This window comes from Podarcis gaigeae (assembly GCF_964106915.1).
Source record: "Podarcis gaigeae genome assembly, chromosome: 5".
NCBI classification, from domain to species: domain Eukaryota; kingdom Metazoa; phylum Chordata; class Lepidosauria; order Squamata; family Lacertidae; genus Podarcis; species Podarcis gaigeae.
The window spans coordinates 72,419,414-72,446,071 of NC_139681.1; the positions used below are offsets into that span (position 1 = coordinate 72,419,414).

General features: G+C 41.6%; 1 protein-coding gene across 7 annotated transcripts in view; it reads right to left on the reverse strand.

Moving 5' to 3' along the window:
- COL4A4 (collagen type IV alpha 4 chain) overlaps window positions 1-26,658 on the reverse strand; it is a 68,900-nt gene that overhangs the window by 27,046 nt on the left and 15,196 nt on the right. For 5 of the 7 annotated variants that reach the window (XM_083742035.1, XM_083742034.1, XM_083742031.1 and 2 more), the window contains 22 exons: window positions 20,730-20,864; window positions 20,492-20,536; window positions 19,851-19,967; window positions 18,904-18,972; window positions 17,918-17,953; window positions 16,878-16,940; window positions 15,709-15,744; window positions 15,451-15,492; window positions 14,591-14,671; window positions 13,643-13,696; window positions 12,185-12,244; window positions 9,433-9,477; window positions 8,973-9,026; window positions 8,700-8,769; window positions 8,496-8,600; window positions 5,972-6,136; window positions 3,228-3,320; window positions 2,906-3,069; window positions 1,845-1,917; window positions 830-936; window positions 187-370; window positions 23-91 (listed from right to left, as the gene is read on the reverse strand). In XM_083742035.1, the coding sequence (XP_083598161.1) occupies window positions 23-91; window positions 187-370; window positions 830-936; window positions 1,845-1,917; window positions 2,906-3,069; window positions 3,228-3,320; window positions 5,972-6,136; window positions 8,496-8,600; window positions 8,700-8,769; window positions 8,973-9,026; window positions 9,433-9,477; window positions 12,185-12,244; window positions 13,643-13,696; window positions 14,591-14,671; window positions 15,451-15,492; window positions 15,709-15,744; window positions 16,878-16,940; window positions 17,918-17,953; window positions 18,904-18,972; window positions 19,851-19,967; window positions 20,492-20,536; window positions 20,730-20,864 (1,867 nt within the window). Of the gene's footprint in view, window positions 1-22; window positions 92-186; window positions 371-829; window positions 937-1,844; window positions 1,918-2,905; window positions 3,070-3,223; window positions 3,321-5,971; window positions 6,137-8,495; window positions 8,601-8,699; window positions 8,770-8,972; window positions 9,027-9,432; window positions 9,478-12,184; window positions 12,245-13,642; window positions 13,697-14,590; window positions 14,672-15,450; window positions 15,493-15,708; window positions 15,745-16,877; window positions 16,941-17,917; window positions 17,954-18,903; window positions 18,973-19,850; window positions 19,968-20,491; window positions 20,537-20,729; window positions 20,865-26,658 lie in introns of all 7 variants that reach the window. The other 2 variants (XM_083742036.1, XM_083742032.1) reach the window with 1 other exon arrangement.

Sequence of the window (26,658 nt, forward strand, 5' to 3'; positions counted from 1 at the left end):
TATTTCACTTTTGTAGTCATACCTGATATACCTTTAAAACCAGGTGCACCTGGATTCCCAGGGTATGCTGCTGCGTAAGGAAGAGTTGCACCTAGAAGAAAAGGAACCATCAATTGGTTTGACCCAACCTCTCAAACAACTGAACCAACAGAGTATTCTCTTTTCAGTGTAAAATACATACATTACCTTTTTCACCTTTTGGGCCAGGTGGTCCTCTAATACCCGGGCTTCCTGGACTTCCAGGCAGACCCCGGACACCTTGAGGACCCTGAATTCCAAAACCTGTTGGTCCTATTGGCCCTTTTGAGCCAGGAAGTCCAGGAGAACCAGGAAATCCCTTATCACCTGGTAAAGCTCTTCCATCAAGCCCCTGTAAACAATGAATACAAATGCACAATTAATATATTTGAACTCACTTCCAGCTGATCCCCTTAAATTCACCAGGTTTTCCAAAAGGGCCTTGAGATTCACTTGTTCACATCAGCTTACTCATGAGTAATATTTCCTTTTGAATGATGGACTTGTTAAATCAATGTTTTATTTCTGGGCTGGGCATGTCCTTATTGTTGGTTTTATTCGTGTTGTATCTCTATTGGAGGCTTTGCACTAGAACCCCATAATCTAACAACCACATCCAGGTGCAAAAGGCATACTGTTAGAATTAAAGAACAGGGTGCCACTGAGCATGTTCTGAGCTTAGGAGCTGGCTTTGATTATAAGAAGTGCACAGAACTCTCAGCCCTTTCACACAGAGAGACAACTCCTGGTTAGTTTACTTCCTCATTGTTACAATGAAGGGGAAAACAACTGTCAAAACAATCAGGTATACCTTAAAGCCCTTTTCACCAGGTAGTCCTAGTTCTCCATTCCTGCCAGCAATACCATTTCTTCCAGGAAATCCAGGCTCCCCCTGAAGACCTCTTTGTCCTTTTGTCCCTTTAAATTGTGGAAATATTACAGTCAGTATGCAATATATATATATGTATGTATGCTGCCTGAATGTTTTAGGAAATGCCCCCAAACTGCTAGAAAACTGGGCAAACCAATAGGAAAGCAGCTTTACAAAAAGTTACAGGACACTATTTTGCATTTGGATAAAATGCATCTTTTTTACTAATTAGTGTTCAAAATATTAAAAGTTCTGTCTTAAAACAATGAATGCCAAAATTAAGTTTTGGTATTTATACAGGATTTTATGCAGAAGGAATGAGAGAGGAGGAAAAAAATAGCTTCAGAAACCTTCTCCTTCTCTTCTGTGGAATGCATTAGCCAAAGAAATTACTGAGGTGTCTATGATGAATGTGTGCAAATTCAGTCTCTTTTTTTAAAAAGAACAACCCTAAAAATCTTGCAGTAAGATGAATAAGTGGATGAATGTGAACATTTCAAATGAAAAGTGGTTCATAGTGAATTAGGATGAGCAGAAAAACAGAAAGATGGTGCTAATGGAGATGCTTGACACAACTTAAACAAGAATCTTAGGACAGTTGGTACCACTTTAACCAGGTAGTGCATTTTTTACAATGACATAAAAAGCAGAGTGCTGATCAGTGGAGGGACATGGAATAAGGAACAGACTGCACTAAGCTCATTGCACTGATAGATCACAAAAATGAGGAAGTGGAAGACATACTCTACTTATGGCACTTACAGACTATAACTTTGGAGAAAGAACTTCAGACAGATGGCTACTATTTATTACTCCCAGGCCAATTCATTGGCTCTTTTGTGCGAAGCTTCTACGCCACAAACACCACGCAATACAAAATTTGGATATACCATTGGAAGCAGTCCCCAAGTTTAAAGAAAAAACATCTCATGGGTTTAGTACATTGTATAGTTACCTTTTATTCTTATTCTAGCTGGGTCACCCTTATCACCTTTTTCACCAGTCAACCCAAATGGACCTGGTATTCCCTTACAAGTGTTAAAATAAAAAAAAAGTTATAGTCAATTGAAATAATAGCTGAGATCCAACAGCAAGTAAACATCTATTAGATCAGTGTTTCCCAACCTTGTGCCTCCTGCTGTTTTTGAATTACAACTCCCATTGTCCCTGACTAGCAAGACCAGTGGCAAGGGATGATGGGAATTGTAGTCCAAAAACAGCTGGAGGCACAAGGTTGGGAAACACTGTGTTAGATGAGCAAGATGGGAGTGTGATGCTCTCTTTTTAAACTTACAACAAGGGTTACCTGGGTGCACTAGCGGACGAAGTTGCGGGTGGGGGGAGCGGTCTGCACCGGGTGCCATCCCTGGGGGGGTGCCATTGCAGCCGTCCCCCCGGGATGTGTGCCACTCGCCACGCATCCCCGGGATGCTCACCAGCCATGCCCCTGCCTGTTCGCCACTCCGAGTGCTGGAACATGTCGCTCCGCCACTCTCCGGGTGACACCATGAGTTTTCCCCATCCTACTCCCACAGGCACCTTTCATCAAGATCTTTCCCAATGTTTTGCTCACATGGCACACTGACAAGAACAGCAGAAGAATCCTGCTGGATCAGAGTATAGACCCATCTCACCCAGTATCCTGTTTCCAACACTGACCAACCACCAGTTGCCTATGGAGAACTTGCAAGCAGGACCTGAGCACAATAGCTCACTGTTGCTGTCCCCCCCCCCCCAGCGACCGCTATTATACACAGGCCCCACAACTAGTAGTGCTTGAAGGTCTTATCCTCCATGAACCCGCCCTTTAAAGCCATCTGCATTGATGGTCATCACCACACCTTGAAGTAGTAAATTCCACAGTATGCGTTGTGTGATCCACCTGAACATTAGCATCAAAATGTGACAAAATAAAAGCCAAGTCCTCAGAAATAAGGAAAGAAATGTACAACATAAGGAAAGATCAATCTGCTCTGTGGATGCCAGAATATAAAATATTGCCTGTAAGTTACTCACGGGGGAACCTGGTGGCCCTACTGCACCAGGTAAGCCTGGATCACCTGTTCTTCCATATTTTCCAGGTACCCCTACTTCTCCTTTTCTTCCAGGGACACCTGGCGGACCTCGTATTCCAGGTGCACCACAAGGACCAGCACCACATAAGCAGCTACTTGCACTCCCTGTATAGGCACAAAGGAAGCAGGGCTTTGGACCAGGCAAATAATGCAAGTTCACAAAGCGATTATGACTTGTGTTTTTATCTCAAGGACAGTCATGGTTAAATTACATGATTTGATTGAGATGAGGCATTTGCTCAGTGAAGGATGCAGGTACTTGCCTTTCTCTCCTTTTGCACCTCTTTCTCCAGGTGATCCCTTCTGGCCTTTAGCTCCTGGTGGCCCAGGAGACCCTCTGCCAGTACAAGCCACACCTTGAAATTTTACAAAAGATATATTTTATTGTTTTAATTGGTTATATTTGCCTCCGTTCTTTTTTTAAAAAATAAATAAACAGCCTGGCCTCGTTCTTAGAGCTGACATGTTAGACAGCTACAGGACCAGATGGTTACACCAGCAGAAGCCTGTTTGACTGCCAATGTGATGCCCACTTCCTACTTAATAGGATATATATGTTCACCCATCCATCCTCTTCTCCATTTCTCCTGAAGTTTGGAACACTAAATTATTATTATTATTATTATTATTATTATTATTATTATTATTATTATTCCCCTCACACAATTCTACATTATATAGTACATAATCATGTTACTGTTTTCAAACAATTATTGCTGAAACTGTAGAACTAACTTACTACGCAGAGCTAAAAAGGTAAAGGTAAAGGGACCCCTGACCATTAGGTACAGTCTTCGCCGACTCTGGGGTTTATTGACCGAGGGAGCCGGCGTACAGCTTCCGGGTCATGTGGCCAGCATGGCTAAGCCGCTTCTGGCGAACCAGAGCAGTGCATGGAAACGCTGTTTACTTTCCCGCTGGAGCGATACTTTATCTACTTGCACTTTGAGGTGCAATGGGAGCTCACCCTGTTGCGGGGATTCAAACCGCCAACCTTCTGATCAGCAGGTCTTAGGCTCTGTGGTTTAACCCACAGTGCCACCCGCTGAAACTGTAGAACTAACTTGCTACGCAGAGCTAGAGTTCTACAATACAGAACTGAGTGGAGTAAATAAAGATTCCTTTAGACATATTCCCCCCTCACACACACATTCCATATGAGGTTGATAGATCATTGGGCAACATACAAAAATATTATTCCCACAATCCACCTTCAGAGTTCACTTCTTCAAAGTAGGAGGTTATTATTTCTAATAAAGAAGCAGCGAGAAGGAGGAGGGTATTTAGCCCTTCTTTCCACCTGTCTCTTTTCTCCCTCAGCTTCCCCTCAGATGCTTTCTCCTCGGCTGAGGCTCTGTTGCAGTGCAACCAATGGGGGGGGGAGGCCCATACTGGAAGGGGAAAACAGTAAAGTGCCTTCCTCTTAAAGCTTCTTCCAGAGGTGACTCATGAGGGTAGTGAGTCAGAGGCTGCAAAGTTTTTTTTTTAAAAAAAAACTTCCAATTTTCCCCTACTCACGGGTAGTTGCTTTTAAGGTCGAATTGTCACAGGAAGAAGTCAGCGCTCTCCGGTAACGGCTGTGCGGCTTCGCTCCAAGGAAGAAGCAGTCGATTCACAGCACCGCGCCGCTCACCCCGCTTCGCTCCGGGACCCGTAATCGGGATCCCCCGCGAATTGGGGGGCGCAAAGGGTGCCCGCCGAATCCCACGCTCACAGGCTTCGCCCACCTGTGATTTTTGAAGGGTCCCCGCTTTCGCCGTAGCGGTAAGACCCGATTCCCTCGAAGCAAATCCCTCCTGGTCAGAAGGATTCCGCCATTACCGATGGTGCTAACCCGGAAGTCCCTGGCGCTAACCCAGAAGTCCCTGTCTTCCTGGCAGCAGCACTGTGGTCACCAAGATGGTGTGAGGGAGGGACTTTGGGGGTGTTCTGGCCCAGCAGTGGCCTTGCTGGTGCACACATATTAGCTGGGCTACCACTACCAACCTGAAACAACCCTGATCTCACTGCCACCTGTACACCACCATCCTGAGTGCAGCACTGTTACCATTGCCTCTGCCCCTCCTCATAAGCCTCCTTCCTTGCTGGTGTTTGTGCTTTCCTGGTATTACTCCACCTTGGATAAATGGAAGCCAGATTTTGAAGACAAATAGTGAAGGCAATAAGCCTGGTTCTCCCATATCTGGAATGATTACTGTTATTAGTGCTTGGTAAATTACTATTGCTGAATATTAGGGGTAGGAAACCAGTTTGGTCCACAAGGCCATTTCCCCCAAACCCCACCTACTTGTCAACCCCCTGCCAATTACATGCCTGTCATTCATGATGTTAAGCTGATTATCGGAGGGAGAACAAGGCTCAATTCTGTACATGTTTGTTCCCAGGACTGAGCAGAACTGAACTTAAATGCAAGGTTTTTTCTCCCTCCGCTCCCCTTCAAATGATGGGGAGGAAGAGAAAGAACGCTCTGCAAACCCTATGCTCGCTGCTTCCCAAAGTGCCAACCATAGGGCTGGCAAAGCCTCTTGCACTGCAGTTTCCAAGCACCGAACAATCATCTGGTTGTTGGGGACTTGGGAACCCTGTGCAAGGGATTACATAACTGGCAAGAGTTGTCATGCCCACCTGTCAAAGTTGGCCCACCCCTGCTATAAAGAAATGAGTGGAATTATAGTCAATAATAATATTACACACACACACACAGTGGTACCTCGGTTTACGAACTTAATCCATTCTGGAAGTCTGTTCTTAAACCAAAATGGTTCTTAAACCTAGGTGCGCTTTCCCTAATGAGGCCTCCTGCCGCCGTGCCCTTCCACCATTTGGATTGTGTTCTTACAGCAAGGTAGAGTTCGCAAACTGGGACACTACTTCCGGTTTTGCGGAGCTCGTGAACCGAATCGTTCGTAAACAGGGCCGTTCTTAAACCGAGGTACCAGTGTGTGTGTGTGTAATCTTCAAGTGTAAATATTTTTGTTCAATGTTCAGAGTATTTTGCTCATCTTACCAGGTGGTCCAGGCAATCCCTGATTTCCTGGTGTTCCGGGAAAACCTGGCAACCCTGGAGAGCCAGGCCTTCCTAGTGCCGTGTCAGCTATAGCAGGGAGACCAGGGTCACCTCGAAAGCCCTGAGGCCCTTGTACTCCCAATAGACCTTTGGGACCAGGGATACCTATGGAGGAGGAGAAGAAAGAACGAGTCATGGAGTCTTGTAAAAGTCATAGAGAAGCTATCTATGGGAGAAGCTGCATTTGGGGTATGGCATTCTAAAACTCAAATTATTTGAGCTACACCTCACTGAATATTCTAGAACAGGGATGGGAAACCTGTGGAGTCTCCAGATATTGTTAGATTCCAACTCGCATCAACCCCAACCAGTGTGGTCAATGGCAAAGGTTGATGTGAGTTGTGGCCAAGCAACATTTGAAGGCCCAGTTATTCAGGATAATGGATTCCTTATGTTTTAAACTAATATTTCCTTCTGATAGTCTGGCATGGCTTGAAAGGGAAGCTCAATTGATCTCCAAATTCCTGTTCAAGTGATTTCCGCAACCATAGCAATTATCTTCAAACTATTTGTTCTAAAGCACACAAGAAAACTGAGCTGCAAATCACAGGTTTTGGCGTTTCATTCTTTTATTTTTCTTAATAGTTGTAAAACAGCACAAAACAGTCTTACCAGTTTGGATTACAACACTGGCACATGCTCTGGAATCAATAGGTTGGCAATGCGTCTCGGAGTATTTCTTGCCCTAGGAATTCTGGGTTGACCTTAAGTTCCCATTGAAATCAATGGCCCTCAAGTTAAGACATGGCAGTTTTGTCCCACTGATTTAACAAGAAACTGCATTAGACCAAAGGCCCACCTAGTCCTGGGTTCTGTTCCCACAGCTGCCTATCAGATTTCTACTGGAAGACTACAAGCAGAATATGAGTGCAATTGCACTCTGCTGTTCATGTTCTCTAGCAACTAGTATTCAGAGGCAGCATGCAACTCACCAGGGTTTCATTTAGCAAGCCTCTGTCAGCTGTACTTTGAAATGCCAAGAATTGAACCTGGGACTTTCTGAATTAAAGACAAATGTTCTACCACTGAACTTTAATGCAAAGCAGTGAACTCCCAGGTAAAAGTGTGCAGGATGCAATCCTACATACACTTACCTGGAAGTAAGCCCCACTGAACAAAATGGAATGTATTTGCATAGGATTTCACTGGGAACGGAAAAAAGGCTCATTTCCCATTTACTGCCTGCCTAACTTCAGCAAGCAAAGGAACCGAAATAAAAGTATTGCCAGATGGTCTTAAAGCATTGGCAGGTTCAGCATATGTGAACAAAGTGTTAAGTCCTCTTATTAGTAGCGTTTGTATCCATAGTTATCATAAAAGCAGAGAGAGGTTCGTATTCTTTATGTCCCCATGTTCAAAGCTAGCTGCAAACTATAAATTCAGTAGGAAGCTTAAAGATAAATGTAGCTGAAGAGTAATCTTTAACAGTTCTATCAATTCATCAGTGGAGAAAAGAAGAAGCTTCAATCTGTCTAAAGATGGCCTCTAAACACTGCCCCCCCCCCATGGACTGAGGAAAGCCTTTTGTTTGAAAGATCATGCTCCAAATTGTTGAGGTGATTCTTTTGATCAACATACCCACATCTACTATACAGCATTATAAATTACACTACATATTTTGGAAAGTTGTTTGTTTGTTTACTTGGCATCCAGGCACCTCTTAAGATGCCATCACCAAATCTGGCATGATTGTTCCTGAAATTGAGGAATGGATTTTTGTCTATATTTGGAAACTGTTTTGAATCAAAATGGCCATTCCAAATTGCACTGATCAGGACACCTCTGAAGACGTCATCACAGATTTTTGCAGGATGGCTCCTAAGATCAAGGAGCAGGTTTTTGTCTAAGTTTCGGTGCCAGGATTGGGCCTTTCAAAAGGGAACTGTTTTTAACCAAATTTTGGCAGGATTGCATATTATAGTTTACCCAACAGTGTTAGAATGATTAAGAAACTAAAAAAAGAAAATCAATTTAAATATCTTATTATGTTTTGGTTTCTTAGAATATCTGAGCAGCACTGGTGTTGTCTAACATGGACCACTTTGGGGTGTTACCACCTGGAATAACTACACAAACCTGAGGAAGCACAGTGGGCAGCAATTTGCCACACCTTTGTTCAATTCCTAGCCCACCCCTCCTTTTTTCAACAATCTTATTAAGGCAATGAAATCCTTATAAAGGCTAAATGTTAAACCTGAGCGAATACCTTGAACAATCAAGATGCTTTAACACATTTGCTGCTCATATGATTATTTAAAACCTGCCAACTCACTACATCTAAAAAAAAATCACAAAAAATCTGTATAAACTTTTACTGTAATGCTTAGAAATGCACAGACATAACTATGAAAAGGCTGCAACAGATGATTTTTATCCTGGGATGTGTCAGCATAACCTTTATGGAAAGAAGTGAAAGCTGGTGATAGAACTTTCTTTTACCCTAAACATAAAAAAGGTTTCTTACTGGCTCCATCTTCCCCTTGCCTGCCAAAAGCACCAGGAGGGCCCATCAACCCATCTGCCCCCACATTTCCAGGAGGTCCAGGGTCTCCAGGGTCTCCTTGAAGACCTGTAGGAGATCATTGGAAAATGTGGTGGTTGTTGTTAACATTGTATGTTACCATGAATTGTATTAAATGTGCATTGAATTGTTTAATATTAGGTGAACCTTTTATTCCAGGGCGTGGTATTCCTCGAGGTCCTGGTGGACCTGGCAGCCCACTGTCTCCTGGGTCCCCCTGTAAGAATTTTCAGGTTTATTGCAATGTAACAACATTGTACCTATAGAAGCCCAAGGGAAACAATTAACTGTGATAGTGAAAGGTAATGGAATGAATTAAAATAACCCCTCTGCTCTGCTACAGAACGGTATAAATTCCATGTAAGCTTGATACAGTATAAACACAGATATATAAAGAACCTTCTGCATTTGAGACCTGACCTTAATTCCTGGAAGCCCATCCTCTCCAGGAAATCCAGCCATTCCAGTTTCACCCTGAAATAAACAATATTTGTTTGTCCCTTAAGAACGCTTATCGTGCAAATAGGTTACACTGTAATTAATGGGACTTAATAGGGATAACTGTGTAAGACATTATCCCAAATTGGTTAATCTGTGACAATTCATGCACTTCAAGTTAAGTTTCGTTGACAAGGTTTGCTAGCTCAGAGCCAAACGACCACCATTATGCAGACTCTCAAAAACAGGTCTGAAATTGTGGGAGTTTAGCAGGTAAAAGAAATTCCAAACATTTAAAAAATGTTTTTAAAATACACCAGCACTGATTTATCTTACAAAATAAGGGGAGGTGTGTGTGCTATGGATATGGACGCTATAATTAGGTTTATTTTATTAGTAAATTATAGACATTGTTTATGTTTTATTTATAAATATATGCTACCTTGCTTCCTGGAATTCCTGATGATCCATAAGAACCTGGACTCCCCTATGGAAAAGGACAGAGACAAAAAGTTATAATATTAGGTATTTTTAACACCCTGATTATGATGAACACATTGGGTTAGACCAAGGGTAGCCAATGTGGTGCCCTCCAGATATTATGAACTACAACTCCCATCATCCCTGACCATTAGCCACCTTGACTGAGGCTGATGGGAGTTGTGGCCCACAACAGCTGGAGGGCACCATGTTGGTTACCCCAGAGTTACATACCGGTAAATCCCTGTTGTATTTGCATAAGGTGCCTTTATCCAACTTTGGGCCAATTCTCCCCTCCCATAGTGATCCCCCCATTCTCCATCCCACAACATTTTGGGAGGTTGCAGTGGGGAAGAGTTGATGGGAAACTTCATTTCCACATGTTTTCTTCCACTAACAGTTCTCAGAACCCAACTCATTGGAAATAAATTCTATTGAACTCAGTATGCTGTATCTCAACATATTGGCCCTACTTCAGCAAAAGTTAATTGTATAAATACCTTGCAATGTTGCCTAGGCCATATCTGGCTATTCTCCCTCTCTCTCTCTCTAGTACATGTACACACACACACACACACACACACACACACCACTCTGTGAGGTTCAGAGCGAGATGAGCTAATAGGCCCTACCCAGTCCATCATGACCAGTGATGCCAACTTGAATAAAATATTGGGAAGGCCCAGGTAAGCCTCACCCTGCATAATTGATCACATGATGTGGTGCATGCACACCATTTGAATGGCAATGCCCATCAACTGGGGGGGGGCATAATTTTTTTTATTGGGGGTGAAGGGTCATCGGCCCCTAGGAGTTGGCTCCTATGATCATGACCCCATCACAGCCTTTATTGTCTGCTGGCAAGGGAAATCTCTGTAGCAGGGAGCTCCCTCTACTTTTGGAGGCTTCCAAGGAATCTAGAACTGTGGAAGATTACAGTTCTAGACCATGCTAATTGTAATCACCTGGAGGGGATGCCCAGATAGGGCTGTAATTAGAAGCAATACGAGAAACTAAATTAAACTTTTTTTTACTTCAAATATCTTCTTTTTATAGATCTTGCCCAAGATGTCTAATGGCAGAAAAACATGTTAATGATAAATGGAACAATCTGCATCCAGTTAAATACTTCATTAGATCATTTACAATAAAACAAAAATTAAACATTCACATGCCAAACTCAATCATTCAAAACCAAAGACAGTACTCCGAAAGCACCCTCACAATCCTGAGCTATATACAGTGGTGCCTCGCAAGACGAAATTAATTCGTTCCGCAAGTCTTTTCGTCTTGCGAAGCACGGTTTCCCATAGGAATGCATTGAAAATCAATCAATGCGTTCCTATGGAAACCGCCTTCAGACCAGGTCCGGGGACAGTCTGTCCCCCGACCTCTTCTGAAGGCCGGCGGGGGGCAAAAGTCTTTGTCCCCCCTGCCTGCCTTCCCGGGGGCTTTTAAATCGCCCCGGGACAGCGGAGAATTCATCCGCTGTCCCGGGGCGATTTTAAAATGCTCCCGGACGGCTTTTGAAGGCAGGCGGGGGGGAGCAAAGACTTTTGCCCCCCGCCCGCCTTCAGAAGAGGTCCAGAGGGCTCTCCAAGCTGCGGATAGCAGCCTGCTGCCCCGTGCGAGGGGCAGACATTCGCAGCTTGGGGAGCCCTGCAGGACTTCCCCTGCAGGGCTCCCCAAGCGGCGAATGTCTGCCCCGCGCCAGGGGCGCTCTGCTTAAGAGCGCCCCTCACGCGGGGCAGCAGGCTGCTATCCGCAGCCTAGGCGGGAACTCTTCTGAAGGCTGGCGGGGGAGAAGGGAACAGAGGAGAAGGCGCGCTGCGCTTCCCCGCTGTCCCCGGAGATTTCCCTAAGGGCTTTCGTCTTGCGAAGCAAGCCCATAGGGAAATTCGTCTTGCGAAGCCGCTAAAAAATCAGAAAACCCTTTCGTCTTGCGGGTTTTTCGTTTAGCGAGGCATTTGTCTTGTGGGGCACCACTGTACTGAAATGTTGTATCTTGTGCAGCCCTGTGACAAAATCTCTTGAGACTAAGATCAAAAAGCCAAACTCCCATTAATAAAAGGCTGCAGTTAATAATATAATACAAACAAAATGACTTTGAGGTTCAGAGTCTCCTTTATATATTCAGATTTAATTACTCCAGGATATGTGGTCTTAGGATGTCAAAATCAGACATAAGCCACAGTCTAGTTCCATGTGCCTAGCGAAGTTCAAATGTGTGCTTCTTGAACAACGCGCGCACACACAGAGACTCCAAATAGCAAACAATGTTTAGTGGTTTGATTTAAACATCAGGGCCATCTTGCTCAATGAAAACAGTCCCACTAGGTATGCATAGATCAGCTGGCATTCCTACAGTAGGTTTTCAATAACAATTCTTTAAAAGCAACAAAAGCTTCAACAGAATCTTCTCAAAACTGATACAGACTATAATAATATAAAAATTAAATATTGCATTGGTAGTATGAAAGTTCTTGTATAGTTAAATTGCCTTTCTAGTATTTATAAGCCAGGAATAGCCAACATGGTGCCCCTCTGGGTGTTGATGAATTACAGTTTCAATTATCCCCAACCATTGTCTATGCTAGTTGGAGCTCATGGGATCTTCTGTCCAGTAAACTTCTGGAAGGCATCACACTGGCAACCACTACTTAAAAGCCATGTATAAACGGTAACTATATTGGCTTATTCTGAAACTTCCTCACCCGCAATCCAGGAAAGCCAGGAATCCCCCTTTCACCCTTCTCTCCAATTCCAAGTGAACCCTGTTTTTATGCAAAACAAAAAACAGTCAAATTACTTCAAATAAAAAACACAAATTCTATTACACAGTTCACTTGTTTGGGGTTCACCTATATAGATCTGGGACTGGGGTGGTGGTGGTGTGGACCATGCTATGCAGGGCTTTTTTCCAGCAGGAACTCACCAGAACTCAGTTCTAGCACCTCTCAGGTGGACGCCATTGCCATTATAAGAGAGCAAGGAAGGTGTTCATGGTGAATTCCGACACTCTTTTTTGGAAGTTCTTCAGCTGCTGTATTCAGGGCGAGGGACAAATTTGCCCTTCAGGCTAACTGGGCTTATCTGAAGCTTTTGCCCATCTTATAGCAATTGTCACAACTTACTGGATTATAAGGCATTGGGTTGGATCCTTAATCTAAGCAAGCAGTGACCACTCCATGGTCTCAGGGTAGCCCCTTAACAGGAGCCTCGGGGAGGTGCTTCTTGTCCAGATGCCCAGCTCAGGGATTGATGGGCCATAGCACCTCAAATTGTGAACCTACAGGTTACCTGGATATGATACACATTATAGTGCAACCCTTAAACTTGGTAAAACCTGCCAATCATCAATCAGATGTTGGGCTGGTTGATTTCAGGATACACAACCAATACCGGTGCCACAACAGACTGACCTCTGTTCTCAATAAAGCTGTGGTATGTTTAAACCCCAATGCTGCTGTCCTGTGTCTTATTGCAATTAATGTTCTACATGGTGCCCTCCCTGCCCATGGCTCCACTGGGCCTGCAAATAAACATCCAGTGAAGATAGTGGTGCAAAGAATAGCTCATCCAGAGTTCAACCAGCAATAGCTTCACAGCCTGGGAATGACAGGGACGGAGGACAAAACTGGACAAGATGCCATTCATCAGAAATTGCATGAGTGGTGTTTTGTCTAGTTTGGCCCTGCAGTCAGTTGCTGCATTCCAGCTCAGGAAAAAGGCCTGCAGGAAATACCATAGTGCAGTGGTAGAAAAACTGCTTTGCATAAAGGAAGTCCTAGGGCTAGGAAGTCTCCCCTGCCTGAAACCATGGAGAGCTGTTGCCAGTCAGTGTACACCAGGTATCAGGAACCTTTGGCTCTCCAGATGTTGCTGAAATGCAATTCCCATCATTCCTTGGCCATGCTTGCTTGGAAGGATGAAATTTGTAGTTCAGCAACATTGGGAAGAGCAAAGGTTTCCCACACCTGGTGCATACAATACTGAGCTAGGGTGGACCAATGATCTGGCTTGTTATAATATGTTCCAATAAACTGATAAAGAGGAAATCCACTGCTAGCTTGGGGGAAAAAACCCCAAACACTTCCAAGCATTTTTAGTAAGTTCTGGGATAAAATATCTATGAAATCAGTTCATGAATTAAAAAAAGTAATGTCACTTACTTTGCGGCCAGGCAATCCTTTGGCACCTATAGTTCCAGGCATTCCTTTTACACCCTGAGCATTAAAACATTTAATTTAAAATATGTTGCTTATTATGATGATTTATTAAATTTGTATACCTCCCTATACCCCTAGATCTCAGGGTGGTTCACAACATAAAACCACAATATAAAAAACACGAAATTCATAATAAAAACAAAAACAGACAACCCAATAATTCCCCTTCCACAACACATATTATTTATTAAATTTGCTTATTGTGGCTCAGGGGTCGGGAACCTGTGGTCCTCCAGATGTTACTGGACTCCAAGCTCCCATCAGCCCCAATTCTGCACAGCCAGTGTTCAGAAACATCTTGGAGGACCACTTGATCAGACCGCCTCTTTCCGCAACTTCATTAACTATGAGTTAAATCAGTCAAGGAAACCCCATAATTCATACAGGCTTTTTTTACAATTGCAAATTAGCATGATGCTAGCAACAGCCTTGATAAAAGTGGGCATAGTATATGAACACCATTGCAGTGTGGCCAAGTGATATGCAGCATACCAGGACACATTTGCTTTACAGTGGTACCTCTGGTTACGAACAGAATCCGTTCCGGAGGTCTGTTCATAACCGGAAACCACTCGTAACATAAGGCACACTTTTGCTAATGGTGCCTCCTGCTGCGTGTGTGCCTCTGGCGCACGATTTCTGCTCACATCCTGGGGCAAAGTTCACAACCAGGAGCGGCAGAGATACCACTGTACTTCTTTTGCTCAGGATACTGCTGTGGTGCTTGCCTTTCTATAGTCTAACACAAATGTATCCACCTCTAGGATTAGGGTTTTAAGCTGTGACCCTAAGCATAAAAAAATGAGCATAGATTTCACTGAAATTTCCTGGGTACTTTATAAGAAGAAATGGATACATAACAATTGCAAAAGCACTGTATAATTTGCATACCTTTTCTCCCTTTAACAGTTGAGAATCAGGAGGTCCAACTAATAAAGGCTGCCCTGCAGAACCAGGAGGTCCAACATCACCCTAAAAATGCATTGAAATAGTAAGCAGGGTGAATAACATTGTGGAGTTAGTTGCAGAGGGCTCATTCTATGTTTGAACAGCCTAGCACTGATCTGTGTTAACTGAGTTTCATGCCACTGCTCTATCTACAGTGGTACCTTGGTTCTCAAACTTAATCTGTTCTGGAAGTCTGTTCCAAAACCAAAATGTTCCAAAACCAAGGTGCACTTTCCCATAGAAAGTAATGCAAAATGGATTAATCTGTTCCAGACTTTTAAAAGCAATCCCTAAAACAGCAATTTAACATGAATTTTACTATCTAACAAGACCATTGATCCATAAAATGAAAGCAATAAACAATGTACTGCAGCCACACAATCAGTAGCTGAACTGGGTTCCACACAGTCACAACAACATAAAATAAATAGCAAAAACAGACAGACCTCAGCATAACACTCAAAACGAAAGGGTGGCACTCAAAATGGAACCCATTCAGCTTCTGAACAAAGTTTGCAAACCACTGTATGCTTCTTCACATATGAGAGTATACAGCTGATAGTGTTATTTTATCCACTTAGGGCTGATGGGAATTGCAATCAAAAGCATCTGAAGGATTGGTGAAGGCTGCTCTAGAAATTCCCAGAACTCAAATTATGTATGAAACCACAAAATATCTTATTTTTCCTTTACAGGAAACTTAATAAACCCATGAACGTGAAGCCTATTCACTTTCTTCAGCTATCTCTTACTATGATTACACTTTTCAGGCAGCTATTCCCAGAGACAGCTTATTTGCTTACCGGCTCCCCTTTCTGTCCTTCCACGCCAATTCCTGGATTTCCCTAATGAATTGTTAATTTTTAAACAGAAGGGGGGGAGAGAGAGACTTTTTAAAAGATGCAGAAATCAATGCCAGTTTATCATTAGATTGGGTGGCTAAAGTTTGGAACTTAAAGCAAGTTTCTTTATAAAAACCTATAACAGAGTGAAACAAAAGAAAATACCAGTGTGATAAATGCTGTACAAACTTTAACATGGGAGAAAAAAATGCCTCTTACCTGCTCACCTGGCAAACCAGGAGGACCTGTAGTACCCTTTGGGAGGAGGAACAGGGAATGAGTAGTTATGTACAAGTACAGGAATTCAACCTGAGAAATATATACAACAGCAATACCATAGGGGCAGGGATGGGGAACCTGTGGCCCATCTAGATGTTGCTGGATTTCAACTCCCATCAGCCCAAGCCAGCATGGGCAATTATCAGCTGTGATGGAAGGCCACAGATCCCACATATTTACCTACTGTCTTCTATTCTTTTTAACGTTTTCCACCAAACATTTTCACTGCCACACAAAGCTTTGTAGAGTTTCTGTACATATAACCCTACAGCCTACTGTGACCAGTGAACTTTTCTGTGAGCTTCTGGTGGGGGAGGTTTTTCTTTCATTTCCTCCTCACCCTTTGGTGGAGAGTGGTGTGAGGGAGAAAACTTGTGACATCTCCAAAACTGTGAAACAGCTGGAGTTTGTTCAAGTTGGGGTGAAAGACTAGCAGAGACTGTGAAACAGCTGGAGTTTATTCAAGTTGGGGTGAAAGACTAGCAACGAGACATCTGGGATTGGTGAATTAGTAAAGGTTGTTTTTTTTTAATAGTTGGATTTATGTTTTTAATGGATTAGCATGTCTGTAAAGTAGGATACAAAATGATGGGACAGTGGCTGGGATGAAGGCACCCGCGAAACATCTTTTTGAATTACTATTTGCACTGCTAACTTGGAAAACAGAGAGCTAATAATTATCCATTTAAGATCGTATCCATCATGAGTAGACTGCACAAGCCATGCCCTAATCAGCTGGTGCATACATTCTCTTATAGGGGGAAAGTGATTGCTTACCCCTATTTTTCTTACATAGCACCATGGTGAATCTTTAGTTAAGTCGCTCGTCACTTTTGTTGCTCAGTGTTCACAAGTTTGGCGTTAAGAGTATTTTTCAGTTGAAGAAATTAGATAATGAGCATGACCTATCTACAAATGTGTATTGATGAATGTGTATGAACTTGAGCAGACTAACAATACAATTTCCCATTTATATCTGTGTATAATGCATGAATTTTGTGTATAATGCGCAAAATTCACATTGGTGATGAACTAATAGATAGACAGAAGGCTAACCCATCCTAGCACACTTACAGTGAAGGGGTGAAATTAAAATGTCAGCATTGTACCTGTATGCCTGATTGGCCTGGAAATCCAGGTGGACCTCTGGGCCCCCTTTCTCCTCTGGGACCCTGGGAAGAGATGATACAATGTTCTTTTTAAAAACGTAACAGCAGCATTCTGTTTTCCATCAAAAGAAAATGTTGTTTGATGTTTGGTGTAGCAGCTTCAGTATTCTCATCCAGCTACTAACAGCCTTCACCATTTGAACTTGGCCCACTGCCCGTAGGCAATATTCCAGGCAAACACCATCACCAGCCAGCTACTTGATTTTCATTAAGAGTAATGATCTACAAGGATTCATGGGTTACACTGTGTACAAGCTAACTATGCATTAATGCAGATAAATCAAAAAATAAGCCAGGAATGATAAGTCTAAGGCTATGAAGGCAACGGAAGCAACAGATCCATCTTGAGGTGGATGCAAAAGAATGAAAAACAGTTTTAATTAATCTTAAAAATAGGCTCTCAACCCACACAGCGGCCATATTGAGCTGGAAATACACAGCAACATTGTGTTGCAGCTCCGCACTTGTTTATTGTTATCGAGATTTCTCAACTTCTTGTCAAGTCCACTGTGTCAGGAATGGCTTATGTTACAATTCATGTATGGACACTGTTGGAAGTAGTTCCTCACAGAATAACTGTTCTACATGGCAACTGGAACATGTAGAGCAGATCATCACACAAGGATTACTCAGATGATAGAGCATGATACTCTTAGTCTCACGTTGGGCAAAAGATTCCTGCACTGCAGGGGGTTGGAAATAAGATGACCCTGGTGGTCCATTCCAACTCTACAATTCTATGAGTCTATATGCCACCACTAGACACTGCTGAAGGCGTCTGTCAGTGGTACAGACACACAACGGCAGTGATCTTTGTTCTGAGTTGCTATATATGTTAATGCAACTGCAGAGAGCAGCTACTGACTTCAAGGCAGACGGAAAGGATTTCATAGCTACCCACAATGTATAGCAGTAAAATTTCAATGATATGGACTGTATTGCTCCAAATCAAACATAAACAAATTAATGAAGGGACTTACAGGCATGCCACGGGATCCAGGATCCCCTCTTTCTCCCTGTAACCATAACCACTTTGTTAGATCACACACCTCTTTGTAGTAGCTATTCACATTACCATAGCATCATGAATTACAGTACAATATAAAAAGGAAGCAATGCAGACAATCTAAGATAAGATAGTGAACATTAAGATATCACTTATCCAGGGAATAGACAATAAATGGACTATGCACAACAAATCATTTTGCTAAATAAATATAAGTTAATACATATATTAAAACAAGTTTGAATATCCAGTCCCATATATGGTCAGTCAAAAGTTAAGTTGTACTTATTTCTGTGGGCCTCACTTTCAAATTGGCATACATGGAATTTCACCCTAAAACAAACCACATCAGTAAACAGGGAAAACATGTTTCAGAAAAGAAAATGGCAAAGCAGGACTTTCTTATCTTTGTCCATTACACGTTTCGATGAATAATCCTTCAGTGAGGCAACCGAAAGGCCTCTGATTGTGTATATTTTCATCATTTTTAAACCCATAATAAATTCCATATTTATGTAATGCATTCTTGCTAGAAGTGTCTGGAATATGCAGACATTGTTCCCCAGACAACCTGGATATAGTTCCTTCTCTATTATAGCATTCACCTGTATTATGTGCATTATCTACTTTCAAAATTTCTGAACTGTTATAATTGCATGGAGTTATACCCAATGTTGTGCTGGTAGATGCAGCATGACATCCCCTTCCCCTCCTCCCTTCAATCCACAATCTGCTCCAGGAGGTCCTCCAACCATCCAGACCAGATGTTTGGGGAGGGCATTGGGCTACAAGATGGGGGAGGAGTCCCATTGCACAAGAAGGATGACACCAAAGGATGTCCCCTGTGAATTTTATATCCATGCCAATGAAAATTTTAATGTGCAAGCCATATGACATGTAAGTACTTTTCTAAAAGAATTGCAGTAAGACTTTGTCCAAATAATATCTCATTGCACTTACCGGAGGTCCTTTAATGAACTGAGAAACATACACAGAATTTCCTTTTTCTCCCTTTTGACCAGGAATACCCTATAAAAACAGGGGTTTTTTATATTAAAAAACCCCTCAAATGAATTACAGAGTCGTTCTATGATTTGGCTTATGAAAACAAAGCAATGATATATGTTTAACAGTAGTCTTTGATTTGGACAATGCAAATATTTTATTTCTTTATATTTGTCTATTGAAGTATCTCTATACTGCCACATCATAAATATTGGGTTGGTTTATGATGTTAAAACATAAAACACATACTAAAAATACAAATAGAAATACAGATCAAACATTAAAATAACAGGCTGCCCAAGGAAAGTTGAAACAACTGCGTAGGTTTTTCGGTATTAAAAAAAGTCTTCAACAGATGAAAGAAAGTCAAAAATAGGAAAGCCTGTCCAATCTCATATATATATATATATATATATATATATATATATATATATATAATAATTTTTATTAGTATTCAGTTACAATAATCCAATAATAGCCTCATTATAACAATGCCAAATTATAACACAATTACTAATACCAATTATTTAGATGCCAGATTATCTAATTTAGGTGCCCCCCATGTGCTAGAATTGATGGTTTGATGATTTACTTTATTTCTTGTTCCAAATCTTTTTAATATCAATTACACTGCAGTCAAAATAACAAGGCCTTATACAACAACTGCAACATTAACGACTTCCATTCCTATTGACACATTAAATGATTTATAATCCTGCCCAATCTCTGCTGGAATACTGGTGGCACCAAATGCCTAACTTTGCAGCTAACTGTTTTCCTCTGGATTATCTCAGTGAGCAAGTTGGGTATGACCTGGTGATCCAGTTCAGGTAAGGTCCACCCGTTCCCCACTCAGGTTCCATACAATAGTTAGAATAAGGTCATAATAAACTTTCACTCACGAAGGAGCCTCTTGGGCCAATACGTCCAGCCTCTCCGGGAAATCCTGGATCTCCCCTTGAGCCATTGCACCCATCCAAGCCAGGCTTACCTCTGGGTCCATCAGGTCCTGGTAACCCCTAGAACAGATTACATTAAAATGCAAATTCATATAAATGGGGCAGGGGAAGGATAATGATTTGACAAAAACACAAACCATGGTGACACATGCACCTTGTTTTTGACAACGTTTTTATGCTAAAACCACTCCTCAGTGAGATTTCAGTAGTTACCTGTTGCAATGTAAGTTGGAGCACTACAACCCTGAGAAGTTGCCGTGCGAAACCCAATAGGAAGAAACATCAATAAAGTTAATATATCTAACACAGTTCACATCATGTTCAAGTCATGATTTGCATAAGGGTTTTCATACTTGGTGTGAGCATCTTGTAAATTATATCTGTTAGCTTTGTAATCAAAGTCATGATTGGCTCTCCTCACAGATAGGAAGAATTTTGAAGAATTTTGGGGTCCTTATATAGAAGGAACCCTTACGAACTTTCATTCAGCAAGAAGTACAGAAAAGGACCAATAAAACCTTTAGTTCTGCAATAAGACCACCCTACAGTCTTATAAAATAAATGAACACCTGTAGAATACTTACAGGTATACCGTCTAAACCTGAAAATCCTGGAACGCCAGTAGGACCCTGGAGAGATTAAATTGCAACAAATGTTAAATTATGCATTAATTTTAAAACTAATTTAACTTGAAGGAAAGATTTGCATAATATATATTCTTACACCGTGTGAGAAAGAGAACTATTGAGGCTCACGCTGTAATTGTCTTAATTTTGTTATCACAACAATTAATCACTCTCTTTTAGCATTATTATTACCTACCTGACTTCCTCTTTGTCCACTTGGCCCAGGCAGACCAATATCACCCCTCTGGCCTTTTACTCCTGGCAAACCAATGGGTCCTATTAAACCCAAAGCCCCAATTGGGCCCTGGGGCCCCATCTGACCAGGTTGTCCCTGAAGGGGAAAAAAGAATTCATATTCATCAGTCTTAAAAAAATATATATCCCAAGAAAGATATGGAAGAATATTCATTCTACATTTGTTCATGTATTACTTCAGCTTCTCCTTCTAAGATACTATGTAGTAATGAATATAGCATGCACACACAAAAGCACAGGATGAGCATTGTTTTCAAAGTAGCCTTAAGCAGATTGTTCTAAGAGAATGCTCTCCTCCCTCTTCTTCCCTTGTGCACTCCCTAAATCTGTTCTGAGCCCTCCCTACCGCACCCCTCCAAAGAAGATTTGGGAAGGGCGCCGGCTGTGCAGAGGGAGAAGAGGAGAATCCAGTTGCACTAGTGCCACTCTTTCGTTGAATGCTGCCCTTAGATATATAGATATATGAAGCCACAAATCTAGCCTTGATGAGAAATGCAATATGGCTTAAAATGTAACCACTTGAGGGCAGCAAACCCTTTCAGTTTATAAACTCCACTGCAGAAACCACATTTGCATATGCTCACAAATAGCAAACGTTAACATACTTATTGCAGATGCGAACATATTACAAATGTGAAATAAATACCCACTTCGCTTTTAGAGGATTGATGTAATCACAATTGCAGGACTACAAATAGGTGTGAAATCTGTGCAGCACAGTCTATGGCTTGTTCACAGAATCAACATGAACAAAATCAGAAATGGCCAGATGCAGAGCTTCCAGGCTTTTTCAATGAGAAGAAAACTCATAGGCCTTTTCAATGACTTTCCTTACCAAAACCTATTTTTGCTTATATTTCTTATTTCATGAAGGATTACTGATTCTCAGTTTACATGGAAAATTGCAAATCCCATAACCCCCTGGCCTCTACTTTGATTCCATGATTCTTTTTGACCTTCATGTTAGTTGGAAACACACTATGTAATCCTATGCATGTCCACTCAGAAGAAAGTCCTAATGACTGCAGTGGGGCTTATGTCCAGGTAAGTTGGGCAGCCCATCTTGTTTCACTGCCTGAGACCAAATGAGAAGGTGCTGCCCTGTGGTGGCATGCACACTTTATCCTCCTTGTTGCCACCACTGAAGACTCAGAGGGATCATGTGGCTTCAGCTTCTGGCAAGATCTCACAAGAGCTCACAGGATCATGCAAAGACCTCACGTGATCTAACCAGGGTCCCAGGAAGGTTGCGAGAGTATGATCTAGCAGTTGCTCACATGAGATCTTGCCAGAACCCAGAAGCTGCCACTTCTCGCTTCATCGGCAACAACACACCCATGAAGGTGCCCTTTGGATTCCATCAGCTGAGCTGAGGTATTTTGCTTTTGTTCAATCTACCGTATTTTTCGCTCTATAACACGCACCAGACCATAACATGCACGTAGTTTGTAGAGGAGGAAAACAAGAAAAAAAATATTCTAAACAAAATAGTGGATATATGATTTTTGTGGTTCATGCTGTGGCCACAGACATGTGATCTGACAGTGAGTTTGGAGTAGCCCAATGCAAAAATCATGAGGATCCATGCTTTGTAACCACGGAGGAGGGAAGGAAGGGGAACCATGGATCCTCTGCTCACGACTGCAGCAGATCCCCCCCCCCGCCACCCACAGGCATTCGCTCCATAACACGCACAGACATTTCCCCTTACTTTCTAGGAGGAAAAAAGTGAGTGTTATGGTGCAAAAAATACGGTATATTATTTTGTCTTTGTTCAGATCTGTTTTCTTAGTTCTTAGACAAGGTTTTTCTTTTTAAAGGAGGGATGATCACTCATAAGGAAACAAAAACTTTCAAAAGGTGGATTATTTTTTTTTTTTAAGGTGTCTTACCTATGGACAAACATTTTTACCATACTGCCCTGAATTACAATTTTAATGGAATTTCGAACAGCTCTTCAGCACTATTAATATGGCTTAGGAGGGTTTCAGAAGTTAGGTTCATCCTGTAGGCTGCTAGTTGGCTATCCCTAATTTAGCTTGTCACCAGAAACACACCAACTAATCCAGAATTCACAATGAGTTTGACAGCTGAGTGATTCAACTTTGGCCCACCATGCAAAGCCAGGGCATTGCTAGTCTTTCTTTCAGCTAAAAGACCGATTATGAGTGGAAGCTTTTGTTAAGACCAAGTTGATACCGCCCATAACAACCATTATCTGTGCCCATCTAATACGACTGCTGCAGCATTGAGTCTCAGGACAGCTGTCAAAATAAAGCAGATGAAGGAAGCCATGCTTAACGGGGAAATGACAAATTAGTTCAGTTAAAACAGACAGAAGGCTACGTCTGGCATCTGCTAGCTGATCCAAATAAATTCCATTAAGTTGTTAATTGTCCTAGGTCAGGAATTCTCCCAATGCCAAGGCCAGGCAGTGTTATTTTAGTACATCCCGAACCTGACTGACTGTAGGAGGTTGAGTCTCAACCAAACAAAATATCTCAATTTAAAAGTGAGGGTTCTTATTTTTATTTTTAAAAAAACATTAAAAACAACTTTTTTTAAAAAAAGCAAAATGTAGGCAAAATAAATGTCAACTGCTTATTTTCTAGTACTGCAATTATGACAAAACTCTATGATTCTGTTGTCCCATATAGGAAGTTTTGCTATGTATTTCAACCAGAAATGAAGACTTTTCATAATGCATAGAGTGGTACCTCGGGTTAAGAATTTAATTCATTCTGGATTCCGTTCTTAACCTGAAACTGTTCTTAACCTGAGGTACCACTTTAGATAATGGGGCCGCGCAGCCGGAGCATAATTTCTGTTCTCACCCTGAAGCAAAGTTCTTAACCCAAGGTACTATTTCTGGGTTAGCCGAGTCTGTAACCTGAAGCGTCTGTAACCTGAAGTGTCTGTAACCCGAGGTACCACTGTACTACAATAGTTTTTATGAAGCAAAGTTCTTCTACTTGAATTGAGGATTCTCGAATTTCAACAATTAATATTAAATATTACAGCCTCCTTTTTGTTCAAGATCTTCAGTACTATATCCACATTATGGTGGGCCCTGTTTACTACCTTACAAATATGACTGCAGTTTGGTGACTTCCAGAATCTTTAATCCATCTTCTTTGCTGGAAGGGAAGAATGGGTTAAGGGTTATGCTAGGCTGGAGCATAACTTGGTGGGTCTGGCCAGTTGCCTTTTTAGCAGATGCCAGGCATAACAGTATTGCATATTGCCATGAGTCACTGCAACACCAAGACTCTTTGGAGTATGTGGTCAAGAGGATTATTATAAGGTTAGCAAGATACCAATGATCATTTCGAAATCTTTTTAGACAGTTTAAATAAGAATATTCTGAGGATCTGGTAAGACCTCTTATCTTATTAAGGGCATGCCTATCCTGATACCTTACACAAGACAGTTGGGTACTTGCTTTGCGTAATTACCTTTTAATGGGATTGCTTTCTGAACTGCTAGTTTGTAGTCAAGAGTTGAACCAGGAGCGTGAGAAGTTGCTATAGTGACCTGCTCTACAATAAAAAGAGATGAGTTGAATTTCCATGGGTCCTCCTTTTCGTGTTTAAATTTGCACAAGTTAGATGAGGGGAGGCCATTTGTCAACTAGCTAAGTAAATGGAAGGAAAATCAAAAGAGTTTATCTGCTTTCTAGCCAAATATCTCAACTAATTACAATTCAGACAGAAGTATGCATAATTGCCCAAAGGCTGCCCTTTCAGGCTCCCAGGAACTGGGCAGTCCCAAAGCCATAAGGCTCATCTCAGAGAAACTTTCATGCTTTAGAAGGAAGATATGTTCAATACCTGAGCTTGCATGAGCTGAAGTGTAGGTGGAGTTTCTTTATATATTTAATAAGTCTTCATCCAGCCTATATGGCTATAGATGCACTTAGGGCAGAGCTGTTACCAGCCAAATGCTGGGGGAAGATTTAGAACCCTCTAGATCAATACAAAAAAAAAAAAAATTCCTTCCAGTAGCACCTTAAAGACCAACTAAGTCAGTTCTTGGTAAGTCAGTATCTGAAGAAGTGTGCATGCACACGAAAGCTCATACCAAGAACTGACTTAGTTGGTCTTTAAGGTGCTACTGGAAGGAATTTTTTTTTTTTTGACTATGGCAGACCAACACGGCTACCTATCTGTAACTGGACCTCTAGATCAATGTTTAATTGTGAGTGTATTCTGCAACATGTTCTTAACACAATAGAGAGTGGCTCAGGAATTTGACAATACATTAGAACCCTAAAAAGAAGAGTGAGGTGCTGTTGTTTTTCTTAAAATATTTCTTTGCATTACTGAGGACTTGGACAAATAAATAATAATAGACAAATAACAGACAAATAAAATCCTGAGGAGCAGTTGAAAGCACACTAAAACTGAGATGCTATAAGCCAATATTGAAAGTGAAGTTGTTTTTTTAAAAAAAGTAATTCAGCATATGGAAATACTGAGCAGGATATTTTGCACCAACGCTTGAGAACAGTCTTTTTCATTTTCCCAGATGTAATGGAATAAGTGCAGTACCTCCTAGCATCCAATTTACAGTGATTACTATCACAAGGTCCAGCTTCATAGTATGACAGTGTACTGTCCTGCATTGTTAACAGTTGTGCTAAGCATTATATGTGTTACACAAATGTATGCCTTAGCTGCATTTGTTCTCGATTGAAGTTTACTAGAGTATCCTTCTTGCCAGTGGGTGTCACTATTACTTCACACTACACTAAGAAGAAGGAAAGATAATTTAGCCTACTACATCCAATTAAATGAAGAAACAGAATTTAAAACTTTTTCCGTGTGCCTGATGTTGTGTCCAGTCCTGGTAAAAGCAGAGCTAGCAGTGGGTTGGAAAGATGGAGGTCTAGAGCAGAGGGTGTGGCTAAGCAGGAAGAGATTGATTATTAGCAGGATCACAATCCTAGAAAATCAGATGGTTGCCAACAAGTCTTTCAGTACCCCGGACAGTGCCAAGGAAGCAGGCAACTTGTTGTGAGCCCTTTGACACTCCCTGGCTCTGACTGCACCTCGTAGGCTCCTTGCTGAGAAATGCAGGGCCTCGGAGGCATGACAACAACAATGGCTACTTTGATGCTTCTGAATTTCCCCCAGCATGTTTCCTTGCATATTTCTTCCGCACAGGTTCTAGATTCCCTAGCTTTTCCATTTCCATGTGCACAGCTCTCTGTTAAAGCCTTGCCAAAGAGGCTTGTAGCTATCCTTATGAATTCTATTTAAGCTTCCAGTAATAAAGATACCCAAGTATTTCAATTTTGTAAGGCAGTTTGATTTTTTTTTTATAGGGTACCTAGTTCTTTTTTGATTTTAGGGGGAATGTTAAAGCACATAGTTTCAGAATTCAGTCCTTAGAATTTGCCAAAATATGTCCATTCCTTTTGCAAAGCTCTTACTGTTGCAAAGAGGTTCTTGTGGTAACAATTATATCATCTGCATAAACATTCAGAGTATATGTTTTATCTCTGAAGAGTATACCAGCAACTTCTGGGTCAGATCTTAGCCCTAGAGCCTCTAGCTATCAAACAAAGATAATGAGAAAAAGGGAGAGGGGACACCCCTGATTTGTTCCCCTGTATATTTTAAAAGGAGTACCATCTAAGCCATTGACTAAATATAGTTTGGGATATAGAATATATTTTTTGAATCGTGGAAGGAAGTTAGGGCCAGATTTTATATAGTTTGAAGACTAGCACCAGAAAATTCCATTCCAAGCAGTCAAAGACCTTTCAAATATCTAGAGCCATATTGAAAACAACGACTTTGATTGTTTGGAAAGAGTGATAAGGTTTAATACCTTTATTATGTGGTCTGCTATGTTATGCTGAGGGA